This window comes from Octopus bimaculoides, chromosome 13 (assembly GCF_046866305.1).
Source record: "Octopus bimaculoides isolate indiv1 chromosome 13, ASM4686630v1, whole genome shotgun sequence".
Lineage (NCBI taxonomy): Eukaryota > Metazoa > Mollusca > Cephalopoda > Octopoda > Octopodidae > Octopus > Octopus bimaculoides.
This window is the reverse complement of record NC_142940.1, coordinates 44,974,189-44,997,297: the sequence shown is the minus strand read 5'-3', so window position 1 is coordinate 44,997,297 and position 23,109 is coordinate 44,974,189. Positions and strand designations below refer to the sequence as shown.

Sequence of the window (23,109 nt, the reverse complement as noted above, 5' to 3'; positions counted from 1 at the left end):
TGCCCACTTCCTGTCTGTTTCTCTAAGTGTAGTGTGTGTGTCTGTGTTCTATTAGGACATGACAACATATTGCTGTCATGGTAACTTAGTTTTTCTTTACCCCTTCCACCCCATGTCTAGTGTAATGTGACTAAACAAGACCAAAAAAAAAAAGGAAGAAAAATGATAGTCTGTTGGTTGTTGAGTGAGTAACTGAAAGTGAAGCTAAGATGGACATATATATACATGAAAAACATCAATCAGTTTGGTTGTGGATTGTAGCACTGGCAATTTATTGTAACCTATATCATTAGTATTATTATTGTTATTATTAGGCATTGAACGAGCAGAATCGTTAGCACGTCAGACAAAATGTTTAGTGGCATTTCATCCATCTTCACATTCTGAGTTCAAATTCCACTGGGGTCAACTTTGCCTGCCATCCTTTTGGGATTGATAAATTAAGTACCAGTGAAACACGGGTTGATGTAATCGTCTAGTCCCCTCCCCGCAATTTTCAGGCTTTGTGCCTATAGTAGAAAAGATTATTATTATTATTATTAGGCAGTGAATGAGCAGAATTGTTAGTATGTCAGACAAAATGCTTAGTGGCATTTCGTCCATCTTTACATTCTAAGTTCAAATTCTGCTGACTTACACTGCCTTTCATCCTTCAGGGTTGATGAAATAAAGTACCAGTCAAGTACTGGGGTCAACATAATTCACTGCCCCGTCCCACTCAAAATTGCTGGCCTTGTGTCAAAATTTGAAGCAATTATTATTATCATTATTAATTTTATTATTATCATTATTATTATTATTATTATTATTATTATTATTATTATTATTATTAAGGTGGCAAGCTGGCAGAATCGTTAGCATGCTGGGCGAAATACTTAGCAGCATTTTGTCTGCCGCTATGTTCTGAGTTCAAATTCCGCCAAGGTCGACTTTGCCTTTCATCCTTTCAGGGTCGATAAATTTTGGGCCTTGTGCCTATAATAGAAAGGATTATTAATATTATTATTTTTATTAGATGAATTGGCGGAACTTTTAGCACATCAAACGAAATGCTGAGTGACATTTCGTCTGTCTACATTCTGAGTTCAGATTCCACTGAGGTTGACTGTGCCTTTCGTTCTTTTAAGATTGATAAAATAAGTACCAGTTGAACTCTGGGGTTGATGTAATTGACTTATCCACTCCCTGAAAAATTTCAAGCCTTCTGCCTATAGTAGAAAGGATTATTATTATTAACACTCTGGGAAAAATGCTTAGTGGTATTTCGTCTGTCGTTACGTTCTGAGTTCAAATTCTGCCAGGGTCGACTTTGCCTTTCATCCTTTCAGGGTTGATTAAGTAAGTACCAATTATGCACTGGGGTCAATGTAATCGACTTAATCCCTTCCTCCAAATTTGAGGCCTTGTGCTTCCAGTAGAAAGGATTATTATTATTATTATTATTATTATTATTATTATTATTATTATTATTATTATTGTGAGACAGCGAGCTGGCAAAAATTTATGTCAGATGAAATGCTTAGTGACATTTCATTGGCCTTTATATTCTAAGTTCAAATTCTGCCAAAATCAACATTGCCTTTCATCCTTTCGGGGTCGATAAAATAAGTACCAGTTGAGCACTGGGGTCAATGTGATCACCTTTCCCCTTCCCCCGAAATTGCTGGCCTTGTGCCAAGATTTGAAGCCATTATTATGATTATTATTTTGAGAGAGAGAGAGAGATAAATGAAACACTTAGCATTGTGTAAATATTTTGATATGGTTTCATGCACCTTTCCTTGATGAAAGGAAGAATAAATGTCATGCTATAAATATGGTTTTTCATTCACAAAAATGACAATTCTTCATCCTACCACAACCACAAAGAAAAAAATGTATTCATATAAAATGATTTAAAGCAAAAGCGGAAAAAAAAATGTACTCACAAACCATTCTCTGATATTTTGCCAGAGACTACATCAATCTAAAACTTTCATCAAGTAAACATTTTTTCCTCTTCATTCCTGTCATTTCATTAAATTAATCATTATATCTTAAAAATATCAATTTAGAAAAGTATTCTTGTGTTGTTGTTTCTTGTTTTTTTTTTTTTCTATTTTTTTTTCTGAAAACAAAACTTAATCCATTGTTCTTTCTCCCATTATTTATTTATTTAACAAGAACCTGCTCTGTCCCATCTCTTGTACTTTAACCCTCATTTCCAAACTTAAAGATGCTGTGATCCACACCTCTCAGCAAAATATTACTTACTTATTACAAGGTAAAGGGCAAAATTTTGTTGATGTAATATTTGTTGTCTCATCCTCCTCCTGTTATTGGTACTCAATTTATTAACTGTGGAGGGCTGAAGAGTAAAGTGAATCTGAGTAATATTTAAATACAGAACACGGAAAAGTGAACCTAAACGCTACAATTTATAGTCTTGCTCTATCATTTCTGCCACTGCCTTTATCATAGCAAGATACTCACTTCTAATACCCAGAATATTTAATGTTTTAAAATGTGAAACCAGAACATACAAATAGATTTATATATCAATGATTTAATTAAAAATTACATTCCAAAATGTTTTTAAAGTCCCTATTAATCTTAAAATTATTTAGAGTAAATCAAATTCTTTTTTAGACACAGAGATGTGAGTTCAAGTCTCATTTTAGATTATTTTAGCAAATTGTGTTCATGATGTTCAAAATAGCATAAAAATAGTTGTTCAAATTCATTTTAGATTATTTTAGGAAATTGTGTTCATGATATTCAAAATAACATAAAAATAGTTGTTGACTTTCATAATTTGATATAGCTTTCTTTCCTAGGTTTCTTAATAACAAATTTGAACTGTCTAGAATCACATTACATTGGTGCTTCCCTTGGTTGTATAAGAATTTCATTAATGGCAACATATTCTGGTTGCGATGTAGCATAAATGCAAGCTTGTGCAACATCATCAGGCTCTAATATCTTTATTTTACTGCTAACATCATACAAATCCTTTGCCTGTAAAATGGAAGAAAAATAAAAATACATCTATAAGTAAATTTAGAATCAACTAGTCAGGTGTAATAAGCTATGCTATTAAAGTACGTGATACAAAAGGAAGGAATAGTGATGTAAGAAGGTTGATAATATGAAGTACAATGTTTATGTAATAAGGATTTACAAACTTTAGGGGCATGAAATAATTGAAAAAATGAAAGGCTGCCTGTGGGACATTTCTATTCAAAGGGTTTTTTTTTAAATTTCTCATTGGTAAGAAGAAAGCTTGTAAAATGGGTGGAGAAATTTGTAGGATTGCTTTGGTCCAATAGTGGTATGTCTGTTATATTTACAAAAGATGTAGTTTTCTATCCAAAGGGTTTTAAAACCTGATATTTATATGCTATTATTTAGTTTTATCTAATTCTCAAAGACAAATGGAACAGACGAGGATGTGAGGTCTAGGATCTGCAGTTTTCAACTGGTCTAGTCCAAAGCCATCTCCTTCAAAACAAAAATTCACTTCTTCAATTCCAATGTCAAGGTCATTCTTCTTAATGGGTTAGAAATTTGGAGGGTCACTAAAGCCATAAAGAGTAAGTCAACAAATGTCTGCACTACATCCTCAAGATCTTGTGGCGAGAGAAAATTTCAAACAGAAGTCTGTGGAATAGAACAAGCTGAACTCCCATCAATCAAGAAATTCTGAAAAGGAAATGGGGCTGGATTGGTAACACTCTAAGGAAGTTTCCAAACAGCATTTCAAGACAAGTGTTAGACTGACAGCCTGAAGGGAAGAGGAAAGTTAGATGACCTAAGACCTGCAAAGGATGTGTTGGGGATGGAGCAAAAACTGGCATGAAATGGTTGTAGCCATAAACTCCTTATGGAGTAATGTGGACTAAACTAAAAAAAATGGCCAAAACAGCTAAAGCTTACATCTCCAGTGTCACATTGTTTCGAGCCAAAACCTCCTCGATATATTGTCCATGTGATAGCTCAGTTCCGTATTAGATTTTCATAGTAAAATATATTTTAATATAAACTTTTGGAAATTAATATTTTGATGTTGACTATCAAAATACATAGTATAAACTTTTACTTTATCCTCGTCAAATTGAGCATCAGTCTGTTAGGAAATTTGTCTAATGTCACAATGAGTAGTGAAACAGCTAATATTAATTATCCGATTCAAAAACTTTTAGGAATCTGATACAGGTACAACACCAACTTTCCAAATGCCAATGGTTCAGAATCTTTTATAATCTGTATAAATAACAAGTACTCGTATTTCATTTCATCAATTAAGTAAATTTAATATTTGTCTGAGAGTGTGTTGGTCAATGTGATCACTCCCAGTTTGCAAAAATAAGTGACCCAGAAAAGCTTTGGAACCAAAGATTTTGGAAAAACATCATTCATCATCATCATCATCGTTTAACGTCCGCCTTCCATGCTAGCATGGGTTGGACGATTTGACTGAGGACTGGTGAAACCGGATGGCAACACCAGGCTCCAATCTAATTTGGCAGAGTTTCTACAGCTGGATGCTCTTCCTAACGCCAACCACTCAGAGAGTGTAGTGGGTGCTTTTACGTGTCACCTGCACGAAAACGGCCACGCTCGAAATGGTGTCTTTTATGTGCCATCCGCACTAGAGCCAGTCCAGGGGCACTGGCAACGATCTCTGTTCTAGATAAGGCAGTAAAAGGAATTAAATGCTAGATACCTCTTGATCTGTTGTATGATTTATTATCTCTGTTTTCACATCACAAGGAAGCCACTTCTAGTCTTAGAGCTTGGGATAAACCTTCAACAAAGAATTTTGATCCAGAATATACAGCTAAACCAGGAAACCCCTGAAAAATAGGGATTAGGAGAAAATGATAAATATATTTTTCATTAGACATATGGTTTCAGATTTATGACAGAAAATTTGATTAGATGAGGTTGATGCCTTTCTGAAAAGTATTAGCAGTGTGAGATGAAGTGAGTGCAGTTTAGAATTGAAAACAAGTCACTGCTGTGATGAGCTGATTTGTTGCAGCTCTTTGGGCATAGATGATTTGGCACAAATGATTAGGTATTCAGCCTGTGTTGACGACTTATTTTGTGGGGCTGGAGCCAAAAACACACACACACATCTGCACACAAAGATACATAGGCAGAAAGAGTGAGAGGGACATTACAATTTAATTGAATATGATTGACATAAACACTCTCCCTCTCTTCAGATACATCATCATCATCATCATCATCGTTTAACGTCCGCTTTCCATGCTAGCATGGGTTGGACGATTTGACTGAGGACTGGTGAAACCGGATGGCAACACCAGGCTCCAGTCTGATTTGGCAGAGTTTCTACAGCTGGATGCCCTTCCTAACGCCAACCACTCAGAGAGTGTAGTGGGTGCTTTTACGTGTCACCCGCACGAAAACGGCCACGCTCGAAATGGTGTCTTTTATGTGCCACCCGCACAAGCCAGTCCAGGGGCACTGGCAACGATCTCGCTCGAAAATCCTACAGGAGCCAGTCAGGCGGTACTGGCAACGGCCACGCTCAAAATGGTGCATCTCATGTGCCACCCGCACAAGAACCAGTCCAGGGGCACTGGCAACGATCTTACTTGGCTTGCCGGGTCTTCTCACGCACAGCCCATTTCCAAAGGTCTCGGTCCGTAGTCATCGCCTCGGTGAGGCCCAATGTACGAAGGTCTTGCCTCACCACCTCAGCCCAGGTCTTCCTGGGCCTACCTCTTCCACGGGTTCCCTCAACTGTTAGGGTGTGGCACTTTTTCACGCAGCTATCCTCCTCCATTCTCACCACATGTCCATACCAGCGCAATCGTCTCTCTTGCACGCCACAACTGATGCTTCTAATGTTCAGCTTTTCTCTCAAGATACTTACACTCTGACGGGTATTCACATTGACATTACACATCCAACGGAGCATACTGGCTTCATTCCTTGCGAGCTTACGTATGTCCTCAGCAGTTACAGCCCATGTTTCACTGCCATGTAGCATGGTTGTTCGTACGCATGCGTCATACAGTCTGCCTTTTACTCTGAGTGAGAGTCCCTTTGTCGCCAGCAGGGGTAAGAGCTCTCTAAACTTTGCCCAGGCTATTCTTATTCTAGCAGCTACACTTTCAGCGCACCCACCCCCACTACTAACTTGGTCGCCCAGATAGCGGAAGCTATCGACTACCTCTAGTTTTTCACCCTGGAATGAGATAGAAGTTGTTTCCTGTTTGTTTGCAGTCTTTATTGCACCTGAACATCTGCCACAAACAAAAACTAACTTGCTAGTTAACCTGCCTTTGATGTTGCTGCACCTCTTATGTGTCCATAGCTTGCACCGGGTACATCTTATAGAGTTACTACCTACTCCTTTTCTACATACTGAGCAGGGCCATCTACCTGAAGGGGTTTGTGTTTTATCTACCTTCCTACTTATTAGGATTTTGGTTTTAGCTAGGTTGACTCTAAGGCCCTTCAATTCTAGACCTTGCTTCCACACCTGAAACTTCTCCTCTAGTTCTGATAGTGACTCCGCAATTAGGGCAAGGTCATCAGCATAGAGGAGCTCCCAGGGGAAACCTGTCTTGAACTCCTCTGTGATTGCCTGGAGGACTATGGTAAATAATAGGGGGCTGAGGACGGAACCTTGGTGGACCCCTACCTCTACCCGGAATTCATTGCTGTACTCATTTCCAACCCTCACCTTACTGGCCGCATCTCTGTACATGGCTCGCACAGCTCTCACTAGCCATTCTTCTATCCCAAGTTTCCTCATTGACCACCAGATAAGGGATCGGGGGACCCTGTCAAAGGCTTTCTCCATGTCAACGAAAGCCAGGTACAGAGGTTTATCCTTGGCTAGGTATTTCTCTTGCAACTGTCTCACTAGAAATAAGGCATCAGTAGTGCTTTTACCTGGCACGAACCCAAACTGCATCTCATCTAAATTGATTCGCTCCCTAATTAGTTGGGCTATGACCCTCTCTGTAACTTTCATAACCTGATCTAACAGCTTGATGCCTCTGTAATTATTTGTATCTAAAGCGTCCCCTTTACCTTTGTAGCAGTTGACTATGATGCTGCTACACCAGTCATAGGGTATGACTCCTTCGTGTATCACCTGGTTCGTAATACGGGTGACTAGGCTATAGCCAACACTGCCAGATATTTTGAGCATCTCTGCAGTGATTCCTGATGGGCCGGGGGCTTTCCCGGTCTTCATACTCTTAATTGCTTTATCTACCCTGGTACTATCAACTCGGATAGCTGGTCCCTCTATTGGGTCAACATAAGGCAGGCTCTCTTTCTCCCATTCATTCTCTTTATTAAGCAATCTATCGTAGTGGCATCTCCAGACCTCTTTCTTTGCATCCTCATTTAATGCAAGCGTACCATCATCCATGCGAACACATTTCTCTCCTACAACATCACTATTCTCTCTCCTACACTGTCTTGCAACCCGAAATACCTCGAGTCTTTGGTCCTCACGGCGCAGAACATTGGCAAATCTTTCCTTATCTGCTTCCCCTCTGGCTAAATAAACCTGTCGCCTAGCCTCCCTTCTGGCACATTGGTACAATTCCCTGCTACCACCGTTCTTCCAGTCCTTCCAAGCTTGTTTCTTTTGTCTAATAGCCCTGTCTACCTCCTTGTTCCACCACCACGTTACTCTGGGTTGGGAGGGGACCTTACACCACCCACAAATCTGGTCGGTGGCTTTCAACAGGTTGTCCCGCAGAAATCTCCAATTGTCTTCCACGTTGTATGATGCTATATCCCCTTCTATTTCGTTAAATGCTTCAAGTAACTTGTCTCTAAGTCTCTGTCCGTTTGCAGGGTCTTTAAGCTTCCACACCCTTCTTCTCCAAGCCTGTCTAATTCTGGGCACCCATTTTGCCTTGATCCCAAAGTCGCTAACTACTAATCTATGTTGTGGGGTACATTCTTCGCCAGGGTAGGTTTTGGCATTTATATGCCGCCCTCTTTCCCTATTTCTGGCGAGGATGTAGTCGATTTGGCTAGAGTGTCTGCCGGAGCGGTAGGTGACTAGGTGACTGGCAGGTTTCCTGAAGTTGGTATTGCAGACCATAAGATTGGTTGCATCACAGAACTCCAGCAGTCTGGTTCCCTCCTCGTTGCGGGAACCGAAGCCATAGCCTCCATGTATGCCATGGAAGCCCCCAGCACGACGTCCGACATGACCGTTGAAGTCTCCAGCCACAAAGAGAAGGTCCCTGTCACTCGTCGACGAGGTAGTTTGCAAGAGGGTGTCATAGAATTGGTCTTTCAGACCATCTGGTAGCCCAGGTTGAGGTGCATAGGCTGAGATGACAGTAGCTAATCTATGATGAAGCACTAGTCTGATCTTAAGTACTCTGTCACTTACTCTAACGACCTCGATTACCTTATCCACCCATTTCTCCGCTAGAAGTATTCCTACGCCCCCGACCCCGTCAGTGTTCCCTGCCCAGAAAATCTTGTACCTGTGTTCTTTGCCTGTGAGGAACCTTGCAGAACCTCCTCTCCATCTTACTTCCTGGATGCAGCACATATCTACGCATCTCCGTTCAAGCATCTCAACAATTTCACCAGATCTACCTTTCAGCGTGCCGACGTTGAGAGTGCCAATCCTAACAGTACGGGTGTTGGGGGTGTGGGCCTGTAGCCTGGGAAGAGGAAAAGCAGTGTCGTGTACCTGAAAAGAAAACTTGCAATTGGAAGAATTCATAAGCAAAACATTACCTACAACCTGCAAACATTTCTCAACCTTAATGCGCTACCCAAAGGTAGGGGAGAGGATGGCCAAGGCCACTAGATGGGTTCCGGGAGACAGCCGAGGTTGACAGGATGACAAAGGGATGAACTTCCGGTGGAGGGGGCGGGATGACAGAGGAATGAACTTCCGGTGGAGGGGGTGGGATGACAGAGGAATGAACTTCCGGTGGAGGGGGTGGGATGACAGAGGAATGAACTTCCGGTGGAGGGGTGGGATGACAGAGGAATGAACTTCCGCTGGAGGGGTGGGATGACAGAGGAATGAACTTCCGGTGGAGGGGGTGGGATGACAGAGGAATGTACTTCCGGTGGAGGGGTGGGATGACAGAGGAATGAACTTCCGGTGGAGGGGGTGGGATGACAGAGGAATGGACTTCCGGTGGAGGGGGCGGGATGACAGAGAAATGAACTTCCGGTGGAGGGGGTGGGATGGCAGAGGAATGAACTTCCGGTGGAGGGGGTGGGATGACAGAGGAATGAACTTCCGGTGGAGGGGGTGGGATGACAGAGGAATGAACTTCCGGTGGAGGGGGTGGGATGACAGAGGAATGAACTTCCGGTGGAGGGGGTGGGATGACAGAGGAATGAACTTCCGGTGGAGGGGGTGGGATGGCAGAGGAATGAACTTCCGGTGGAGGGGGTGGGATGACAGAGGAATGAACTTCCGGTGGAGGGGGTGGGAGGGCGGGTTACCGCCAGCGAGTAGAGAGGGCTCTTAATTGTAGATTTTAAATATTTGAGAGACAACAATGCATAAATCGTAATTTTTTAAAAGAGCAATGAATTCTGGGTGATTAGAATATAACGTAGCATGAATTTAGGAAGCTTAGAAAATGAATAAGCATGAATTTAAGACAACAACTGAATTCAATTGAATTTCATGGAGAGAAACAAGATAAATAATAAGGGACAAAACTAAAGCGCAAGGTATTGAGATGTTTGAGGCCGTAAATAAATAAAAATCTCTATCTTATCTGCATCTTGGGTATTTCGTCGTAGTACGTCAGCGAGATAATTTAGAATGGGTTTCTCATTTATATATAGCCAGAACCTGAAGACCTTAAAGGAAAAACTACGAAGGGGGAGAGAGAGGATGGAGGGGTAGACAGAGGCATGGCGGGAGAAAAGATCATCATCATCATCATCATATATATATATAAAGAGAGAGAGAGAGAGAGAGAGAGAGAGGGGGGACCAGTCAAGCAGCACATCACGCTGTAATTCTTGGGCTGAGAAATCAACACTTAAAAGCCATAATTTTAAGGAGCGATAAGAATTTTTGAATAAAGGAAAATGGGTAGTGGTGGTGGGTATATGATTGTGTACATAAACAGAAGAGGAGAGATAGAGAAGGAGATTAGAACAAAAGGAACATTAAAATATCTGTATTAAGAGAGTCAGTGTTGAATCAGTAACACCAAACAAATGGTCCCTGTGGAATATTCATTTTAACAGGAGCAAGTCTGCATAGTTTATAGGTGGTTTCGGTCAATTAACCTGTCTTGATGATTGGTACTTATTTTATTGACCTTGGAAGAATAAGTACTGAGGAAATAAAGGAATGCTTAGAGACCCAGGCTGTATCCCGGTCATGACTCCTGGGTGACCTTCTCCCGACACCTTTTAGCCACTGAGAAATCCTAAATTCCACTCTTAGGCTATTAGCGTGGTTCTGGGTGTATATATATACATATATATATATATATGACACCTGTGTTTGTTCCTCTATCACACTTCAGCTTTTCAACACCTGCCATAAAGCCCTCCCACTCTCTCAAATACTCCACTCCTCTATAGTCATGGATTTTTTCCCACTGTTCCTTTTCTGTTTTACAAGTTACTAGTCACTCACTAGTGCCAGTGACAGGGAAAAAAGCACAGTACCCACTGTAAAATGGTTGGCATGAAAAAGGGCACCTTCGCCCATTACAATTATTTCTGTAGTCTTAAGGATCTGGAACTCAAAGAAGAAGCTTACAAGCGGAGTGCAATTCAATAATTGTTTATTTTAGTTTTTGTTCATGTGGCTTGCTCCTAGTGACCATCTTTATGGCAGTGCGTGGTTCGTTATAGCTCCGTTCACATGAGGTACATTACATCTGGAGATAACAGGTGAAGTTAGAGCAGGATAAGAATCCACTGTGAGCTGCCAACTTGCAGTGTTTCTCAGTGTAAGCGAGAAGGAAGAAAAAGGGTGCTTAAATAGTCATTGCCAACGAGAGTCTCACACATGACAAGGTTGCAGGCAAGATCTCGCTCCTTTCTTGGATGGCACTGGCTTCTTGTGCCTTGCTACACACACACACACACACACACACATATATATATATATAAAAACAGTATTGTAGTTTCTTTGAAGCCATTGGCATAAAGAAGTAAAATAGCAAAATATTAAAAAACAAAGAGCTTTTTACAATGTAAAAAGGAAGAAGTATAACAACCTTTATGTATTTCAGGTACAATGGGCCTTCATCAGAAATAAACAATGGAGAAAATATATACAATACTGGCCTGTACTTCCACCTATAACACCAAGATTTGTCTTTTTTGGTCTCAGGAGAGTAGGGAAATGAAATCCATATGCTTTCATTCAATAATGTTTGTTATATTCATAAAATGAAGGACTCACAATCAGGCATCTCTAACATGGCTTGCTGCAAACTTATATTCTAAATTATTCCACACAATTAATCTGCACAATGTTAAATATTCCTAATACTACAACTACATAGACAAATGAAGTGATGATATATAAAGCTAAAACAAAGCTATATACTTTTTTTTCCTGCATCAGAGGATATGTTGACAATATGACCAGATTTTTTCTTTATCATCCCATCAAGGACAACACCAATACAGTTAGTCACACCCTGAAGAAACAAAAATGAAATGGTGTCCATTTTACCAGTTTTATATTTTTCAAAAATTCAATACAATTTATTAAAAGCATTATTGTTAAAAATAAAGATATTGCTGATTTTTTTCTTGTTTATTTCTAATTCTTGTTTCAGTTAACATCACTTGATGTTTTGTAATTTCATGTCTATACACAGGTATATATTGTATGTATCTATATACAGGTGTATATCATGTGTCTGTATATACATATAATGTATGCATATGCCTATATACATGTGTATACTGTATATGTCTGTATATGCAGTAATAACACAAGCAGATGCTTTTTTTTTAGATATTGGTGCACCTACTGATTGCTTCAAATATCGATATTGGAACCACATTGCATTGTTTACAAACATAATAAGAGACACCGCCCATCATTGCTAAAAATGCATATTCATACAATACATTATCAAGATTTTGCAATCTGTTCTGACAAAGTGCTATGCATTTTAATGTGTACAGATAAACTTGTGAATAGGTATCCCAAAAGAGTTATTAGATGCAGCCATGGGCTAAAATGCTCATTTTCATAGTTTTGTTAATGCAATCAATGCTTGAAACTCTATTGATTCAATGTTTTAATTTTTCTTTAGCATATTATTTGTATTTATCTCAGGATGTCTGCATATTACAGATATGTATACATACAGTGTAGTTATATGACTGCAGGTCTGTATTGTATGTATCTGTGTGCAGGTGTGTATAGTTTTATGTCTACATGTGTATACTGTATGTTTCTTTGTACAGGTACATATTAAATGATTTACCTTGCAATTAGTATCTATTGTTCTGTCCCATTCGTCTTCTTTAAGGTTTTTCATCAAAGTGTAATATCCAATACCAGCACAATTGACCAAAATACCAACTGGTCCAAGAGAACATTCTGTACGTCGAACAAGCTCTTTCACCTGCAAGAAAAAAAAAAAAGAATAAATAAATACATTGACAACAGTTGTTTTTTTTTTCCATTATTGATTGTTGGTATTGTTATTGTAGCTTTTCTTGTTTTCATTATCTTGCTTCTTGGTGGAAATTATTTTAATGTAACACACTTTAAATTTGTTGTCAAAATTGTGATGATATTTGGTCAATAATTGATGAGGAGCTTGAGCTTGTCTGTGTCCATTCTGTGTGTGTTTTCTGTTTTCCTGTACTTTCATGTTTATTCCATCTGTAAAGTTCCTTAGGCAAAGTCTTCTATTATAGACCTGAGTTGACCAATGCCTTGTAAATGAATTTGGTAGATGGAAACTATCTGGAAGCCTGTCATGTATATATGTATATGTGTGTATATCTTCATGCTTGTGTTTGTTTCCCCACAACTTGACAGCTTGTGTTAGTTTGCTTATGTCCCTTTGATACGCTGAAGAAGCCAGGGTAAAGAGTAACTTTCATACCTGCTGTTTGTCAGTAACATCAGTCTTAATGGCAATGACTTGGCCTTGAGCATTTTCTGAGAACTTCTTGCATAATTCCTGCAGCTTATCTTCCCTGTGAGCAGCCATAGCAACATTTGCACCTGCTTTAACAAAGGCTTCTGCAATTGCACAGCCAATTCCACTTGATGTGCCTGTTACAATGACAACTTTGCCATGTATGTTAGTATCTGTAATATCAAATGAAGAAAGTGTATATTTAACGCAGGTTCCCCATCGTCATTGCAGTAGTGGGGAAAGTGGGATCAATTGCTCAACCCCATAGTATTCATCAGTGGATTATTCTTTTATGTTTTTTACTTCAGCCATTAGACTGGCCATGCTGGTGGCACGTAAAAGCACCCACTACATTCTTGGAGTGGTTGGTGTGAGGAAGGGCATCCAGCTGTAGAAACTCTGCCAGATCAGATTGGAGCCTGGTGCAGCCATCTGGCTCGCCAGTCCTCAGTCAAACCGTCCAATCCATGCCAGCATGGAAGCAGACGTTAAACAATGATGATGATGATGATGATGATATATATATATATATATATATATATATATATATATATATAATCAATCCAAACATGAACAAGCAAGAAAAAACACGAAAAAACAACGCGAGTACGTGGAATAAGAACAGTGTTATTGGACGCTCAGGAAAGGAAAAAAAAGAAAGAGGATTTCACGTTTTGAGTGGAGCTCTTCATCAGAAATGTAGGAAAGGGCCAAAGAAGGGAAGACGGAGAAAGAAAATCGCCAATGATGCACACACAGTCAGTTTATGTCTACCAAATCAACTCATAAGGCTTAGGTTGGCCCAAAGCCATAGTAGAAGACACTTGCCCAAGGTACCAAGCAGTGGGACTGAACCCGGAACCATGTAGCTGAGAAGCAAGCTTCTTACCACACAGCCACAACCAGAATTATTTCAAAGGGTTAGAGTAATTCATGCAGTTATGTTATAAAACAGAGTCAGTATTGTGACCAGAAACATCCATCAATGGGCTATTATTTCTATTTATTTGCTGGGGCTCAATAAATCAGGAATTGCGATGTTTGTGCATATGCGTGTTGGCCAGAAAACTGATAAACTGGTTCGTTCGAACAAAATGCTTTGTGGTATTTATTCTACCCAAGTTGCACAGACATCCACTGGTCATTCTCATCACCAGAAATGTAAGGAATCAGTGAATTGTCCCTTAGAAACCTAATACCAATAATAATATTGTTCAGAATATATGCATGATATTAAAATATAAATTCCCCAAAGCTTTAGAAAAGCAGGTGAAATAATTATAATTGATCAGGAATTGAACCCAGATTACAGGTACAACAGCAGTAATCAGCACACTACTTATTAACTAACACAATGCAGGTGAAGTTATGTTAAGTCAGTGACCTAGTAGTAGTAACTAGTAAGACCCTAAGATATTAATGTTGCAGTTCCTTGAACTCATAGGGTTGGTTACTCAGTCATGGCATATAAGTGACTGAGATCCCAATTTTTCCTCTGAAAGGGACACCGTTCCATTGAAGGGGTACTAGTCCATAACATTTACAGCTGAGTGGACTGGAGCTATATGAAGTGTTTTGCTCAAGAACACAATGCACTACCCAGTCCAGAAACTGAAACCATAAGCTTGCAGTTGTGAGTGGAACACCCTCAGCCCTAGATCATGCACTTTCACTGTCAGAGTTAGTAGCATGTTTTAAAAGTGAATAACAAAATCCCAGACAAATGACATTGTTTCAGGTAATGGCATATATCTGACATTGTCTCAGGTAGATACAGTTGGTTTCCTTGGACATTTCCTAAGCCAGGATGGGTGTTATGTTTGTAGTGGTGCGAAATTATAGCCGCCTTTGAGGAAGTACTATCTGCACATGCGCAAGGGACTTGCCTTTCCGGAAGCCCCTTGAGTGCGCATGCGTAGTAAAACTAGTACTTAAAGAGTTGGTTTCACTTTGTAAGTTTCTTCAGCATGACACCTTCGACGTGATAACACCTCGCTCCTCAACGAAGCACTCTTCACCACGATGCTATCGATATGATAACTATTTGCTCCTCTGGCATGCATCAAAGAAGCTCTTAACCTTCCAATACCAATCACAACTTAATCAGCGGCTGCTAAGCTGAAACGGTCAAAGTTGTTTCAAATGCAAGAAAGGTAGCAGCCACAGTTTTTAGGGATGCAAAGAGCATTATGTTTATTGACTATCTTCAAAAGCAGTATTGCAGTGATGATGTCACAACTGCTGTTCATGACTTCTTTGAGTAACAGGATAAAAGCTTCTTCACCAATTGGATACAGGCACTGCGTTACCAATGGAAGAAGTGTGTGGACAAGAAGGGGACCTATGTTGAAAAATTAATCTCATTTTGTCACATTTGATAAAAAGTGTCTTGGTCAACCAATGAACTCTTCAGTTGATCCTTGAACATGCAACTTATCTCTACCATTCACTTTATAAAGTAAAAGGTAAAGTTAATTGAAGCCAGATTTCAACTCAGAGAAAAGAAATTAAATATTGCTGCTGCCACTCAGGATTACAATGAAGAATATATTTGTAGTTTAAATAGATTTAAAAAAAAAGAAAAAGATTTTAATGAACTTACTGACAGCACTCATTCTTGATAATTTCTGTGGTGATAAAGTTTGTCAAAATATAGTTTCAAAAGAGTTGAATCAATATCAGGATATGTCAGGCCTAATTTCTCCAGAATTTCAAGCAGATTACAATTTCTGAATGTACTTAGAGCAGAAAAAAATTGAATATTTCTGTGAAGGCAGAAAAATAATAGACAGATTATTTGTAATTAACAATGTTTTTTTAAAATTAAATATGACAAACCAACAAAACAAGGATAATGATATTAGACATTATAAGAACCAATTTGCAACAGATTCACAGACAGAACTCAAACCATGCTTGCCAGGAAAGCATCTTACCAAATACAGAGTGCCATTTTGCTGATTACATAGAACTTAAATGAAGTTTCATTTTCCTTAGTGGTCGTCAGTTGATCTTTTCTATCTCAAATGTTAAATTATAATTATACCAAACTTTCACTTTGAAAAATAAATTAGTTAACACTAGAGAAAAAAGAAGTTTTAATGTATCTCAGACTAATTTAAATCAAACATGGCATATGATTGTCTGTAGAAATAAAAAATATGCAAATATACTAATCCCTGTATTCATCGTAATTGTCTTACACACATATGTATGTATGTATGTATATATATGTCAGGTCACTTTCGAGTGCTACTGATAACATGTAACCCAGTACAACCTGTTGCATGGTCGGGCCGTCGGCGACTAAACTGGCAATCCCACCAAGTTTCCTTGGTGAGGAGGGTGTTTATTGGACACCCTGTGGGATGAAAAACAAAACCCGTCAAAAGGCGGTGGAACTCTTGCGAGTCAACGGCCATCCAATATGTGTGTAGTTATGTATTTACTCTATATCCCCACTTTTTTTCTTACTAATTTTAGATATTGTAAATTTTTACAGTTTGCTCATTATATATATGAATAAAAAAAAAAGAAAAAAGGAGAAAAAAATATTTTATGTATATTTTTATAGTTTGCTCATATTTTATGTAAATTTTTATAGTTTCCTCATTATATAGATATTTTTCATGTATTCCATATCGCCATATTTTATGTATATATTGTATATCAACTTTTTTTTTCCAGCTTAAGGCTGTTTTTTATTTTTTTTTAATCCAGCTTAATGCTGTTTTTTTTTGCGCGGGGACATAGAAATAATCGGACTGAATACCCGATCGTGCAGTTAAACCATTGGGAGTGAAGGACCCCTAGCCCTTGTTAGGGCATCCTTCTAGAAGGCAACTCAGGCAACTGGGATAACTCCGACATAAAACCTGCAGCTCAGTGGTTACTGATGCTGTTGAATTGTTCTTCTTTACGGGTTATGGCTACTGTTGCTTAGTGAGTGGGATTGACTCAGTGCACAGCCTTTCCTCACTTTAAAAAAAAAATCCTCTTGCACAGGCACTGCACAATAACAACATGGATTGATTAATTAATCAATTAACTAATTGATGAGTGATTGCTGATAGTGCTGTGAGTCTCAACCGAATGGCTGGCTGTAGCCTTAAAAAGCAAACAATCAATGATGTATCAAAACAGTAAAAAAATAAATGGCAGTAAGGACTCTGGAACCACATCAGATGAAAGGGACTGGCCCAGCAGGGTATCCAGAGCATCACAGTCTGAACCCGGCCGTCATCATGCTACTGTGATAGAACCAAATAAAATACTGAATATTAGCTGTTGGAATGTATGGACACTGCTTGACCGCAAGTCCTCAGAATGTCCTGAACGCAGGACTGCTCTTCTTGCGAAGGAGCTTCGACGCTATGATCTTGATATCGTTGCTTTGTCTGAGACGAGACTGGCTGGAGATGGTCATCTTACAGAATCTTGTGGAAGATATACATTCTTTTGGAAAGAGAGAGATGAAGAGCTTAGAGGAGAGGCTGGAGTGGCATTTGCTATTAAGACTACTCTTGTGGACATGTTGGAAGAATTCTCAGTTGGGATTGATGAGCGTCTTATGTCCATGAGAATTCCTTTGGTTAATGGAAATTATGTGACCTTGGTGAGTGTGTATGCTCCAACTATGTGCTCTACTAATGATGAAAACGTTTCTTTCTACCATGCTTTGAAGGGCATTATAAGAAACATCCCTAGGGCAGACAAAGTCATCGTACTGGGTGACTTTAATGCTAGAATGGGTAGGGATTTTAACACATGGACAGTAATTGGAAAGCATGGGGTGGGAAAGTGTAATAGTAATGGTATGCTTCTGCTGCAGATGTGCGAGGAGCTGCGTCTGTGTGTTACCAATACCATGTTTCAGCAAAAGAATAAGTTTAAGACCACATGGATGCACCCTGCATCTAAAGAATGGCATATTCTGGATTACATCCTTGTTAGGATCTGTGTTCGTGTTCTTCGTGGAGCTGAGCGTTGGACCGACCACCGCCTGGTATGTGCAAAAGTCAAATTAATCACAAAACGTAAAATCCGGGCTGCAGGTATTACCCTGCCTAAAAGACTGAATGTTGCTCGTTTTAGTTGTAATGGCATGAAAAGAACTTTACGAGAGGAAATGAATGTTGCAGATTTTGGGGAAGATTGGCCGACCCTCAAAAAGTCAGTTTATGATATAGGCAGGAAAGTTCTGGGATTGATACAAAGAAAGCATCAAGATTGGTTTAAAGAAAATGATGAACATATAAATGATTTATTGGCTGTTAAAAGACGTACTTTATCACGCTATTTGTCAGCAAAGCCACAGGAGAGAGATTTATTGCATAGGGAACTCAAGGATGTGAAATCATGTGTGAGGCGGAGGCTCTCTCAAATGAGGGATACCTGGAGGAGTAAGAAGGCTGATGAGATACAGGCGGCATCGGATTCCAATAACACAAAGCTGTTATATAGTCCCTTGCGAGAGGTTTATGGACCGACTTCTTCTCTGAGGACACCACTTCGAAGCAGGGACCATATATATATACAGAGAGAGAAAACACATTAATACACACATACATACAAATACCTGTCATTTTCTTTTATTTATTTGCTGTTTCTTATCACCCTTTCTAAATACCATCACTTTGGTCACAGCGTCATTTTTATACACACTCATACATCCAATAGAAGTACTAAATTCCTTTGAGCCCCCTAGACTACCTCCACACATTCTCAAACTTAAAGTTGGTGCCCCTATAATGCTCATTCGAAATTTGGTTCCGCCTGAACAATGCAATGGCACACGTTTAATCGTTAAGTCCTTATCTCCCAATCTGATTGAGGCCACGATAATCACAGGGTGTGGTGGAGGCAACGTTGTCCTCATACCCAGAATGCATCTTTTCCCATCAGCAGCAGACCTACCTTTTACATTTCGGAAGGCCCAGTTCTCAGTGAGGCCATGCTTCGCAATGTCAATTAACAAAGCACAGGGGCAAACACTGTCTGTCGTAGGAATACATTTAGGGGAGCCATGTTTCTCTCATGGTCAGCTTTACGTTGGCTGCTCGCATGTGGGCAGCAAGAAAAAACAAAAAACATTGTGTACAAGGAGGTTTGATAGGATTACTTCGATTCCTAATTTTATTAATTTAAACAATTTTTTAAATTTCTTACTTTTCATCAGTAATTTCTAAGTAGGTGTAGGTTCATATTCATTGCAGTGCACTTGACACTCCCAAATATCAGCTGTAAGAACGCTGATTCTCGCGGCATTACAAAACTTTATTACAAATCAGACCCTCCTCAAAAATCACCTGTTGTTATTCACCAACACCCATTGAGCGGGCATCAGAGGACTATGGACAGCTTAGTATTTCAATTCCATACAACTCTCTAAGAGTCAACAATGCTTTTATTACGAGATTTACATTTTTAGGCGGTTCCCTGCAATTACTTCACACTTCACCAACACCTGCACTCCACTCAGTTCTATTTTACTCACTTCGTCAGTACACCAGCCTCATCTTCTACATCCAATGTGCATGATACATCTCCCCCTTCCATCTCCTCTCTCACCATTACAGTTTACTACATTGGCAACATTATCGCAAGATACCATTTGAAAACCAAGCAACATATCATTTCATAAAACAAATGTAATCATAACGACAATCAATGAAACAAATGCATTAAAATAATTACATGAAGAAGTAACTATCTCTTACACACCATTACAATTTACATAAAATAACAACACTTAAACAGTCGATAAAACTAAATACATACATCCTCTCTCTCACCATTATATTTTACACCATTACATTTTACATCAAATACAAACTATTCTAAAGCAACAGGTCATTTTACACAACATCTTCATGAGACACGTGTTCTGATTCATCTATTCAGCACCACTACAGTCTTGCCCATCTGACATATGATGAGTAGATGCTATATTTTCAAACTTACCCGTATTTACTAACCCATGATTAATCCTCATCTGTCCTCCATAGGACATCTATTCTGTTTTCACAGACCATGAAGTTTTGTAACAGCACGTCCACTACCGTTGATGGAAAAGGAAGATACTGTATTCACTTACGAACGTTTTACACATCCTTACATGACTACCTAAGACATTGTTACAATTGTGAGAACAATAAAACAGCTTTTTCAGGGCCACCTCACATTCTATTGTTACCCCCTTCTCAGAGTGTTGCAATGCTCTTGGCAGGGCTTTCTGTCCAGTTGCAAATCGATTGGTTGGTTTTCAACTTATAGCAATCTTTCCCTCAATAATCATAATTGAGTAGAATCATCAACAGTACTTTAAAACAATTAAGCCCTGAGCAACGTCGGGCAATTCTGCTAGTATACACATATGTGCCAGTGCCATGTATATGTATATACACACACACATACATATATATACACACACATATACATACATACATACATACATACATATATATATATATAAATACATGCCAGGGTCACGAATATATACACATATACATATATATATATAGAAATATACATATATATGCAATTGCCTTGTAAAACACACTTATGCTGGTGCCACGTAGAAGCACTTTTGCTGGTGGCACTTTAAAAGCGCTCAGCGCGCACTATAAAGCGGTTGGCATTAGGAAGGGCATCCAATCATTGAAGCCAAGCCAAATCACACTGGAATCTAGTGCAACTTCCCAGCTTACTTGCACTGGTCAAACTGTCCAACCCATACCAGCATGGAAAACAGACATTAAAGGAAGATGATGATGATGATGATGATATATATTTACATGTAAGTATACATACGTACATACATGCATGCATATAAACACATACACAGATATACACATACATGTGTGTGTGTGTGTGTGTGTGTGTATATATATAGGTTCAAAAAAGGAAAAAGACAAAAAAACAACGTGAGGACGTGATACAGATTGTGTTACTAGACGCTCAGGAAAGGAAAGATATATATATATATATACACATCAGTGTCTTTTGGGGTGTAGTCAGGCAAAACAAGTTATGTTAAGAATGTTTGTCTACCTCGTGTATGAAAAAATGAATATACTCATGTATATTTGTATACGTGAGTACGTGTAATATATGGTTAGTCCACATTACTCTGTAAGGAACATAGGGCCGGTTTCCTAGTTTCTCTGGGATATATATTCTTCACAAGATTACTTATTTTTATCAGTAGAGTGGGCTGGGGCAATGTGAAATGAAGTGTTCCGCTCAAGAATACAATGTGTAACTGGTCTGAAAACTGGAACCACAATCTCATGATCATAACTGCAATATCCCTAACCATATATATATATGTGTGTGTATATATAAGCATACATACACTCATGCACACACACGCACACACATATATGCATACATACGCACATATACATATATATGGATATATACTCATATATAATATAGGCATGTGATTTTACGGGAATTGTCTTTTAATCTAATTTGTAAGTATAATTTTATGGCTACTTAATATCTTTGAATATTCAGTGAGTTTGATTCATTTGATCAGACATTGGCTGTCTGTCTTAGTATCAACACAAAGATTAATCATTTTGTAGCCCTTTTATTTCACACAGTTTGGCAGACATACAGCCTTGATGTATTTATGTGAATCTATTCACTTTTAAAGTCTTATAGTGCCTTCAGTGTATAAATCTTTCAATATTGTTAAAAACTAGAGATTTTGGTGAAATGCAGTTAGTTTAGTATAACAATAGCCAAAACAAACTATTGCATGAATTTGTATTAATTTACTGATATGATATAGTAATTGATGGTATGTATTTTGAATGTGGTTTTTATCTATTGTTGATTCTTTATATATATGTACATATATACTTTTACAAGAAATTGATTCCTGATCATAATTAAATCATGAATAAATATATAATGGTAAATAAAATCATTAATAAATAATATTACCAAATTCTAACTCACTGTTCTTGACCAACATAAAGCCTGGAAGTTGAAGGGAGACAAAATCTGGAGAAATTTTCTTGATGAAATGCAAAGAAATAAACTAATATTGTGCAGGCAAGCAGTCCTTTGGAAAATGCACCTTAATTATTTTCTCATACTTATCAGTTCTGACCTAAAAAAATAACGCTTTTGCGAATGACTGTTTAATGCAATTAGGCAACAGCTGCTAATATCTAGTCTCAGACATAACCGTAGTCTCTTTTGATATGCTAAGTGTATTTGTTACTTTCCTATTATATTCTTTTAGTTCAATACACACACACACACACAGAGACAGACAGACAGACACACACACGTGTCAACCACAGTGACTAAGTTTTCATATTTTGATGATGAGATGGACACTCATACCATGCACAAAGATTAATAATAATCATTAATAATGTACAACTATTAAAAATAATAATAATAATAATAATAATAATAATAATAATAATAATAATAATAATGATAATCCTTTCTGTTATAGGTACAAGGCCTGAAATTTGGCGGGAGGGGGCCAGTCGATTAGATCGACCCCAGTGCAGAACTAGTACTTAATTTATAGACCCCCGAAAGGATGAAAGGCAAAGTCGACCTCGGTGGAATTTGAACTCAGAGCGTAGTGACAGGGGAAATACATGCTAACGATGATGATGATGATGATGATGATGATGATGATGATGATAATAATAATGATAATCAATAATATTAATACACAAACTTTTTGTTTTTATACATACCTGTTGTGTGCGTCACACTTAAAAAAAGTGGCAAAGCGAGAGAGAGGAGGATAGAGAGTAAGTAAGAGAGAAAGAGAGAGAGAAAGTGAGAGGGAAAGAGAGAGTGAGAGTGAATGAGACAGTGAGTGGTGATGGCGTTTGTTTTGTGTTTTTAAATGTTTCAGAGTGGACGTAAGAGAGAAAGAAAGGGATTGAGAGAGAGAGAAAGAGAGAGAGTGAAAGAGACAGTGAGTGGTGACGGCATTCGTTTTGTGTTTTTAAATGCT

At 38.6% G+C, this 23,109-nt stretch overlaps 2 protein-coding genes across 3 annotated transcripts; one reads left to right on the top strand and one right to left on the bottom strand.

Moving 5' to 3' along the window:
* Positions 1 to 2,527: 2,527 nt before the first annotated feature.
* Positions 2,528 to 22,302, bottom strand: LOC106880497 (uncharacterized). 2 transcript variants are annotated; one of them, XM_052972454.2, is made up of 7 exons: positions 22,080 to 22,302; positions 15,712 to 15,874; positions 13,074 to 13,282; positions 12,444 to 12,584; positions 11,549 to 11,642; positions 4,706 to 4,835; positions 2,528 to 2,997 (listed from the first exon to the last, which is right to left on the bottom strand). In XM_052972454.2, the coding sequence occupies exons 2-6, from the start codon at positions 15,722 to 15,724 to the stop codon at positions 4,789 to 4,791; spliced, it is 504 nt and encodes a 167-aa protein (XP_052828414.1). In that variant the 5' UTR covers positions 15,725 to 15,874; positions 22,080 to 22,302; the 3' UTR covers positions 2,528 to 2,997; positions 4,706 to 4,788. The 2 variants fall into 2 exon arrangements, with proteins under 2 accessions (XP_052828414.1, XP_089217830.1); XM_089361704.1 differs by lacking the exons at positions 11,549 to 11,642; positions 22,080 to 22,302 and having other exon boundaries at positions 2,860 to 2,997; positions 15,712 to 15,854.
* LOC149132906 (protein CFDP2-like) lies at positions 17,239 to 20,155 on the top strand. Its single transcript, XM_089361314.1, has 2 exons — positions 17,239 to 18,471; positions 20,117 to 20,155. The coding sequence occupies exons 1-2, from the start codon at positions 17,239 to 17,241 to the stop codon at positions 20,153 to 20,155; spliced, it is 1,272 nt and encodes a 423-aa protein (XP_089217440.1).
* Positions 22,303 to 23,109: the final 807 nt, after the last annotated feature.